Source organism: Dipodomys merriami, unplaced genomic scaffold (assembly GCF_024711535.1).
Source record: "Dipodomys merriami isolate MVZ:Mamm:240054 unplaced genomic scaffold, mDipMer1.0.p SCAF_57, whole genome shotgun sequence".
Lineage (NCBI taxonomy): Eukaryota > Metazoa > Chordata > Mammalia > Rodentia > Heteromyidae > Dipodomys > Dipodomys merriami.
In genome coordinates, this window is record NW_027206146.1 from 4,091,494 (window position 1) to 4,100,795 (window position 9,302).

Sequence of the window (9,302 nt, forward strand, 5' to 3'; positions counted from 1 at the left end):
TGTAGTTGATTAGTAGGGAGCAGAATACTGGGGGTGGGGGGGGGAGTAACTGGAGAGGAGCTCAGTTTGAACAGAAGCATCAGAGAAGGCCTCAGAGTGGCCAGGCCTCCCTGATCCACTGCCCCTGTTTGGAGGTTGGTGGTGCTCGGAGGTGGGACCCACAGCCAACTGGTCAGGTTTGTCTACAAAGACAAATGTCTGAAGATTATGCAAATCAGCAGCTACACTAATGAGTGAGTTTGTCTGGGTCAGAGGTGGTGATTCGATACAGCCTGCAGCCCAGGTCCATGTGTGTTGGTGGTGGACATCTCTTCCCAGGTCTCAATCATGGGCCACACGGCCATTCCACCCACTCATCGGTTCACTGGGCCATCATGCCCTTACCTGAGTCCCATCAGTTCTTCACTCTAGAGAGGAATTTTTCCAGTCAGCATTTCTATCATTCTAAGTCAGCCAATAAGTCTCCTGATGCCCTGCACAAGACTCCCAGAGGGTGTCCTACTAAGATAGCACCCGCCCTGGTGCTTTCAGAACCCAAGGCCAGGAGGTAAACTTGGGGGAAGGAAATGATCATTTAGGAGGGAAAGGAGGTTGATATTGAAAGCAGCCCAGAGATATTCCAGATTCTGGAATACATGCTGGAGCCAGGAGTTATACCAAATACCAAGAAGCTCTAAAAAAACAACAGGGGATTGGGAATGTGGCTTAGTGGTAGTGCTTGCCTAGTATGCATGAAACCCTGGGTTCGATTCTACATCAACAGAAAAGGCCAGAAGTGGTGCAGTAGTTCAAGTGGTAGAGTGCTAGCCTTAAGCCTTAAGCAAAAGAAGCTCAGGGACAGTGCCCAGGCCCTCAGTTCAGGCCCCAGGACTGGGGGTGGGTGGGGGGAAGAGGAGGAAGAAAACGTTGAAAAGCTCAGAGGATGGGAGAAGAAATGGAATTATTGCATTATATAAAGATTCACATGTGGGTGAGAATGTTATGAGAGCTTGGAGTACAAAGCAATGGAGTCTCAAATTATCTGATCAGCCATCAATGTTTACACAGTTCTTAGACAGACCCCCTAAATTCACCCCCTGCATGCCTATCAGTTTTCATAATGAAGTCAACAAATCACAGACTCCATCCTCAGTCCTCTGGATGACAACCTCCTCCTCCAGAAGGACATTTGTACTCATGAAGCCTGTCCCCCACTGCCCCAGACTTTCCATGGCTTCCATGATCTCATTGACTTGAGGGAGCCCGGGCTCCCTCTGAAGGAGGAAGGGGCTGAGCATGAAGATGCACTGAGGGAGAAGAAAGCAGACCCAATGTTAGAGCTTCACAGTCAGGGATGACTCCATCCCCGAATCCCTCTGCTTCTGGTCCTCATGGCTCCTAATTCTCAAGGTGAGGAGGCATTATTGTGCTTGAGGAGACAAAGATCCCTGGAAAGCAGTGAGGTTGTTTCTGCACCACTCCCTGCCCTTTATGCTGCTTTCCTTATATTTTCCACATTCTGCCCTTCAGGACACGCAGATCTGACGCCAGAATCAGTAGCAGGACACATCCTGGGCCTCTCTGGTCCATGAGAACCTGCCAAGAGGCATGGCATGACCGCTATTGTGTTTGGGTAAGTGGAATGAGAGGCACGTGGCGATATCTTAAGAGTAAAGGAAGGGCCGAGGTGGGCATAAGTAGAAGGGTAGAGCTGAAGATGAAAATGGAATTATATTCTGTCAGGAGTCTGAGGCAGAAGGATAGGGAGTTCAAGGCTAATCTAGGCTACATAGTGAGACCCTGTCTCCAAAAAAAGGAAGGAAGCAAAGAAGGAAGGAAGGGGAAAAAAAAAAGAATTGCATTATTGATAGAAGCAATAGACATTTTCTAGATGCATACTTTGGGCATAGGACCTGCCAAGTGTCCATTTTGTCTCAAAGCCACTCCAGCACTTACTACCCCCTTTCCACAGATGAGCAAACAGGCTCTGAGAGGGTAAGTGACTTACCCAAAGCCGAGGTGCCCAAGTTCTGGCGCCTAGATCTACTTGAGGGCCCAGGAACAGGACTTCGTCCACAGCTCTTCCCACCATCGCCACCTGCTGGTGGATGTGGCTATATCACGTCTTAGAGAAGAGAGCATGGTGGCTAAGAACAGAGTTGTGTACAGGTTCCTGGCTGTGAGGACCTGGGGAAATCACTCCAACTTCCCTGACCTGAGGACCCAGAACTTAATTTCACAGAGCCTCAGTTTGTCCACATGTCTAGGGAATAGCCATAAACCATTCTGGCATGGCTTAAGCAGGCATCTACGAGGACACTGGGGAACCTCTGAAAGGGCACACTGGGTAGAAGGACTCACATCAATTTAGGTAGATATGTCCTCAGGAGCTGTGGGGCTCACCTTCACCAGCCCATCGTGTCCATGTTCACACAGAACCTGGAGGAGGGGGCATCTGTGCAGTAGGAGCCAAGAGCCAAGTTACAGAGGTTTTGATCATGGTTACAGGGGCCCATGGGTCTCCGAAGTCCTCTTTCATTCTCGTGACACTGTAACATGGGGTTATTGCAGCCAATTCTCAGAGACTCAGGAACAATGTCACACCACAGTTGAAGGCCACAAGATATAATTAGTACCAACACAAGAAGAACAACGCATTCAGCAGGCTCAGTTGAATGGGACCATTTGGAAGTGCAATAAAACTGTCACACTCTTGGCGATGGTTGTTGATATCAAACACATACAGATTAAACTCAGCAGAGGAAGGGGTCATGGGGAGGAGAGAGCAAACACAGCTTCCACTTGTCTTTTCCTAGGGCCAGGGAGGGGCCATGCAGCCAATGCCCAGTTCTAACAGCAGCCGGGAGTGATGCAACGCCAGTATGGTCAAACAAAGAAGCTCACCACATCCGGAGTCCAAGGGCTGATGGTTTGGTTTTGGTTTTCTTTTGTTAGTGGTTTTTTTTTCTTTTTTTGAGACAAGGTTTTGCTGTGCAGCCACCTGGAGTTCTACCTCCTAAATGCTAGGGTTACAGATGTGTGCCGCCACACCTGGCAAGGTGGTCTGGACATCTAGGCAGGACCTGCTTTAGTCTCCGCACCTTGGGGAAGTCACTGACCCCACCAGGATGCGGGTGTTACAGTATTAAGCACAGCTGCCTCTCAGGGATTTGGCCACACATCATGTTGTTTGCATAGCGGGCCTGATGTGGCTCAAGGACTCTTCTTTAAAAGAACATTGTAGGCCAGGCGCTGGTGGCTCATGCCTGTCATCCTAGCTACTTAGGAGGCTGAGATCTGAGGATTGAGGTTCAAAGCCAACCCAGGCAGGAAACTTCGTGAGACTCTTACCTCCAATAAACCACTCAGAAAACCAGAAGTGGCGCTGTGGTTCAAGTGGTAGACTGCTCGCCTTGAGCTGAAGAGCTCAGGGACAGCACCCAGGCCCAGAGTTCAAGACCCACAGCCGACCAAAAAAAAAAAAAAAATCCCAAGGGCTCTGAGGTTAGCTCCTGGAAGCTGGCATATGCCATGTCCATTTCCAACTTAAATCCCTCCTCAGAGCTTTCCTGTGTCTGGTTTTGATGGAAGTCCAGAAGATGCCAATGGAAAAGGCACTGTGGAATTCCTTGAGCATCTGGATTTCCTGAAAAATCCTCCGGCAGCCCACAAAGGCCAGCTCTTGCCTTGATGCGTGTATCAGCGTCTCTGCAGCTGCAAGAGAATCCAAGGCAGCCACAGACCACATGGCTGAGGTCAGACTCGAGTGACTCTTCAAGAAGAGCGCTGTCCCTTATGATCCAAGGTGTACCTAGGAAGAACAGCATAACGTATGCACTTGCAGCCCTGGGGCAACAGAAGAGGCTTCTCCCAGGGAGAACGCTGGTCTCCTGTGTTAGGTGTCTAGTACAATACCTGACTTGGAAAGGGGTAATCCGGACGGGGCTCTGGTAATCACGAAGGTTCTTACCTTACCAGGCACTGGGCTTTATAAAAACTGTAGTATTTTAGTTTCTACAATAATATAACGAGAGGGCTGGGAAGGTAGCTCAGTGGTAGAGCTTTTGCCTTGCATGCCTGAGACCCTGGGTTCAATTCCTCAGCACCACATAAGCAAAAAGAAAAAAGCCAGAAGTGGCGCTGTGGCTCAAGTGGTAGAGCGCTAGCCTTAAGCTGAAGAGCTGAGGGACAGCACCCAGGCCCAGAGTTCAGGCCCCACGACTGGACCCCCCCACCAAAAAAATATATATAATTAGAGACAGTTGGTCGATTTATTGGTTTATTTATTTTTGGTGCCAATTATGGGGCTTGAACCCAGGGACTGGGCACTGCTACCCTTCAGCATTTCTCTTCAAGATTGGTGCTCTACCACTTGAGCCACAGCTCCATTTCTGGCTTTTTGGTGGTTCATTGGAGATAGGGGTCTCACGACCTTTTCCCGCCTGGGCTGGCCTCAGATCTCAGCCTCCTGGGTTAGCTAGGATGACAGGCGCATGACACTGGGGCCCGGCTGGCTGATTTTTTTAAAAAAATCCAAATAGTGATGGCAAAGGGAGAGCAGTGCCCTGGGGCGTGGAGCAGGAGGCGGGTAGAGGGAGAATCACAGAGGAGGCTGGGAAGCGGATGCAGAGTTCACATCAGGGCATCCTCAGCTCTGCTGGGTCTCTTCAGTTGGCTCATTGTGAAATGGACTGTGCCCTCCCCCCAGAGAACAGAAAGCTGTGGGGAGAAAAAGCCCCAGTTACAATCTCTGGGCTGTTGGGGTGGAGTCTGGATGGAAGCCTCTCACCCCCAAGGTGTAGATTCATTCCCTCTCTCCCCCAGATCTGATCCTAGAACCAGAGCTGGATATCTCAGGGAGGCTGGCGGCTGGAGAGCCACAGCCCTGACCTGTGCCATCCACGCAGCCTGCCCAGACATCAGGGCTTCTCTACCCACCTGAGTGGACGCCACCATACCTTCACACAGCCCTGTCTCCTGTGACTCCTCTTCAAAGCTGCACTTCACCTGCAGCCCCAGGAGTAGGGCCCCACCCTTCCATGCCCCTCCAGCTTCTCCCTGGATGACCTGACCAGGAGTATGAGTGCGGGGGGGGGGGGGATGTGGAGTGGGGGGGCTGGAGTGGGGGGCGGGGACAGGGTCCTGAGTCTGAGGAAAATGGTGGATCCAATAGAAAGATGGGATGGGGCTCAGTGGGGTGGGGGGGGAGGGGGAGGGGGGTAGTGCAGATATTAGCAAATTCCTTCATGTGCACATATCAAAACCTGATTTAAAAATAGTTTTTAGGGCTGGGAAGGTGGCTCAGTGGTAGAGCGCTTGCCTTGCATGCCTGAGGCCCTGGGTTCGATTCCTCAGCACCACATAAGCAAAATGAAAAAAGCCGGAAGTGGCGCTATGGCTCAAGTGGTAGAACGCTAGCCTTGAGCTGAAGAGCTGAGGGACAGCGCCCAGGCCCAGAGTTCAGGCCCCACGACCGGACCCAAAAAAAAAAAAATAGTTTTTAAACGGAGAGAAGAGCAGGAAGGAGTAATTGGGGGGATGTGCTTGATCAAAATATATAAAATATAAAATATAAATACCACAGTGAAACCCTGTTGTGTGATTAGTACATGCTAATAAAAAAGAAAGAGGAAGCTAGGCACTGGTAGCTCATTCCTGTCATCCTAGCTACTCAGGAGGCTGAGATCTGAGGATCACGGTTCAAAGCCAGCCCGGGCAGGAAAGTCCATGAGAATCTTATCTCCAATGAACCACCAGAAAACTGGAAGTGGTGATGTGGCTCAAGTGGTAGAGCACTCGCCTTGAGCAAAAGAGCTGAGGGACGGCACCCAGGCCCAGAGTTCAAGCCCCATGACTGACACCCCCTCCCCAGAAAAAAAGGACAAAAAGAAATACTGGGTCCTGGGGAGCCTCCCTAGCCCTTGGAAGGGCTGAGTTAAGAGCTGAGCCCAAGGCCAGGGCATATGAGGAGAGAGGAGGAGAGGGGAGTTTCACAGCTCTGGGACTTATGCAGTCTCTCTGTGACTCATAAACACAGAGAAGGACTGAAGGGAGAGGAGGGAAAGAGTAGGGTGCCTGCTGAGGCCCAACCCCCTGTCTACAGTCCCCACGAGGCTGCTCGGCTACTCTTGCTCCTTGGAGAAGACCCTGCAGGGCAGCTGCTCCTTCACGGGGTCCCCTCTCCCATGGTGCGGTGGTGGGTTGGAGGCACCACCAAGGGCAGGGACAGAAGGGGTGACACCCTGCATATCACCTCCAGCACTCTTAGCCCCTGGACCACGCACCTCAGGAGGGACCCAGAGATTATCACAAGACTCAGCTGCGGGGTGGCGGGGAGGGGGAAGAACCAGAATGGGATCCACACATCCAGAATCCTCCTGATAGCTGGCGAGTCACAGAGGTCTTGTGACCAGCCTGGCTCAACAACAAGGAGGGCCAGGGGTTGGGGAAGAAGGAAATAGTCATGCTACAGCTCAGATGTGAAGTGTTAGGAGAAAAACCACTGTCTGGTTGCAGCTAAGACTTCACTTTTCAAGGTGTTCAGGAGAGGGCTGCTCCACAGCGTCATGTATGGAGCATTGCATTCACCTTGCTCCTCTTCCTCCCGGTCCTCCTTGTGGTAGTACTGTGGTTCAAATCTGCCCCCTTGAAATGGACTCTAGGGTCAGTCACTCTATATTGGCATTTTAGGCTATACATTTCCCTCTACATTCAGCCTTAACTGCATTCCACAGGTGTTCATTTAAATGATCTCTATAATTTGGTGTAAACATTTCTAATTAATTTTTGACCTTTGTTTTAAAGATATATTAATAATTTCTAATAATGCTCTTTCTAGCTTAAGTCTAATAAGACTAGAAAATGTAACTCTGCACGAAATAAATTTCTTCTCTTTGTGTGTGTGGTGTTGAGTTTTTTTGAACCAAAAGTCTTACACTTGCTAGGCAAGTGCTCAACCACTTAAGCTATGCTCCTAACCTTCCATTTTCTTATTTGCTTTGTGGCAGTTTTTTGTTTAGTTGTTATAAACATTCCACCTAGGCTTAAAAATGTGTATTCTATACTATTTTAATGAAATTCATATCTACTACATATGTATGTGTGTGTGTATATAACTTTTTTTTTTTTTTTTTTTTTTTTTTTACCAGTCATGGGGCTTGAACTCTGGGCCTGGTCGCTGTCCTTCAGCTCTTCAGCTCAAGGATAGCACTCCACTACTTGAGCCACAGCACCCAGGGTCTCATGCATGCAAGGCAAGCACTCTACCACTGAGCCAACTTCCCAGCCCCTATATATTTGTAACTTTAAATCAAATGTATTAATCCTGTCTGAATCTTTCCTATTATTTGCCTGCTTCATTTTTTTTAAAAAAGAAAGATGTGCTGGGTATGGTGGCTCATGCCTGTAATCCCAACACTTGGAAGCCTAAGGCAAGAGGTTTGCAAGTTCAAGGCCAGCCATGGAAAAGTTAATGAGACACTGTCTCAGAAAAAAAAAGCTAAGAGCACAGGGCAATGTTCAAGTGGTAGGGCACTTTTATGGTGAGTAGGAAGCCCTGGGTTCAATCCCCTAGAAAGAAGACTGAAGGAGAAGGAAAAGAAGGAGATGAGGAGGAGGGTAAGGAGGAGATGAAGAACAGGAGGAGGAAGAAAAGGGAGGAGGAGGAGAAGGTGGGCATAGAGAAGGGTAGGGTGGGGGTTGGGCAGGTGAGGGGAGCTTGGTTTTTTAGTCCCAGCCCAGGACTTCCTCCAGGAATCCTGTAGAGGGTGGAGGTGGTGGGGACATGGGTAGAGTTGGGGTACCAGGGTTAGCACGTCACTCACCATGGGTCTCATCCCCTTAGAAGATTCTTGCAGGCACGGGTGGCTCACGCCTGTAATCCTAGCTACTCAGGAGGCTGAGATCTGAGGATCACAGTTCATAGCCAACCCCGGGCAGGAAAGACCATGAGACTCCTATCTCCAATAAACCACCAGAAAACAGGAAGTCGTGTTGTAGCTCAAGTGATAGAGCACTTGCCTTGAGCTGAAGAGCTGAGGGACAGCACCCAGGCCCAGAGTTCAAGCCCCACAACTGACCAAAAAAAAAAAAAAAAAAAAAGATTCTTTGTTTTTTTGTTTTTGTGAACATAAAAGATTCTTATGTAGTGGCAGAAACTTGACATCCCCAAGGCCATGGAAGACCAGAACCTCAAACTGCTCGCTTCTGGAACAGCCAGAATTCTGGAGGGGTCTGAGGCCTGAGCCCACCTGAGCCCAGGTGTTCACCAGCCTGGGGCTAGGCACCTCCCCCCCATCAAGAAGAGTTCCCCAGGGTGGAGGGTCTGTGGCGTTTCTTCCATAGGAAGGAGCTCTGGAGGGAGGAAGAAGAGGGTAGAACTGTGGACTCCAGGCACACGTGCAGCCCAGCAGACCTGCTGAGGCTGCAGAGCAGCGGCTTTGCCTCCAACACATCCGCACAGGACAAAGCACCCCTCTCCAACCCTGGGCTGGGGGACACAAGGGGACAGAGGGGACAGGGCTCAGGAGGAAGTCCAGGGCCCTATAGCCTGGGTGGTGGGGGTCCAGGGCTGGGGGAGAAAGGGAGGGCAGACAGCAGTGAGAAATGAGCCAGGAGTGGTCGGCTTTCCTGTGGCAAAGCCACTATGACCCTTTTAGAGGGGAAAAAAAATCCTGTATATAGTAAAATATCGTTAATTGGAATCCTCATGTTGTAGGTTAGCTCTCCAGACTTCCTCTGTCCACATCTGCCATCTTATGACCTTCTGCCCACATCTTCCCACCCCAGCTAACCACACTGCAGGCTCTGGTTCTGAGTATTTGACTCCATATGAAAGTGAAGTAAATCATGCAGTATTTGTTTATCTGTGTGTGATCTGAACTGTGTCTAAGGGAGGAGGCTGGAGGAAGACTGGGACCTGGACCCCTGAGTCTGAGGGAGGAGGCTGGGGCCTGTACCCCAGGGTCTGAGGGAGGAGGCTGGGACCTGGACGCCCGAATCTGAGGGAGGAGGCTGGGGCCTGGACCCCCTGGGTCTGAGGGAGGAGGCTGGAGCCTGGACCCCCGAGTCTCAGTATTTATCTGTGTGTGATCTGAACTGTGTCTAAGGGAGGAGGCTGGAGGAAGACTTGGACCTGGACCCCCGAGTCTGAGGAAGGAGGCTGGGGACTGGACCCTGGATCTGAGGGAGGAGGCTGGGGACTGGACCTCCGGATCTGAGGGAGGAGGCTGGGGCCTGGACCCCAGGGTCTGAGGGAGGAGGCTGGGACCTGGACCTCCGAGTCTGATGGAGGAGGCTGGGGCCTGGACCCGCCGGGTCTGAGG

General features: G+C 50.7%; 1 protein-coding gene across 1 annotated transcript; it reads left to right on the forward strand.

Annotated features, from left to right (window-relative positions):
- Positions 1–1,370: 1,370 nt before the first annotated feature.
- Siglecl1 (SIGLEC family like 1) lies at positions 1,371–6,602 on the forward strand. The gene is given in 4 exon segments (XM_070000388.1): positions 1,371–1,389; positions 6,083–6,142; positions 6,145–6,213; positions 6,496–6,602. Coding segments are annotated over 4 exon segments (255 nt in total).
- Positions 6,603–9,302: the final 2,700 nt, after the last annotated feature.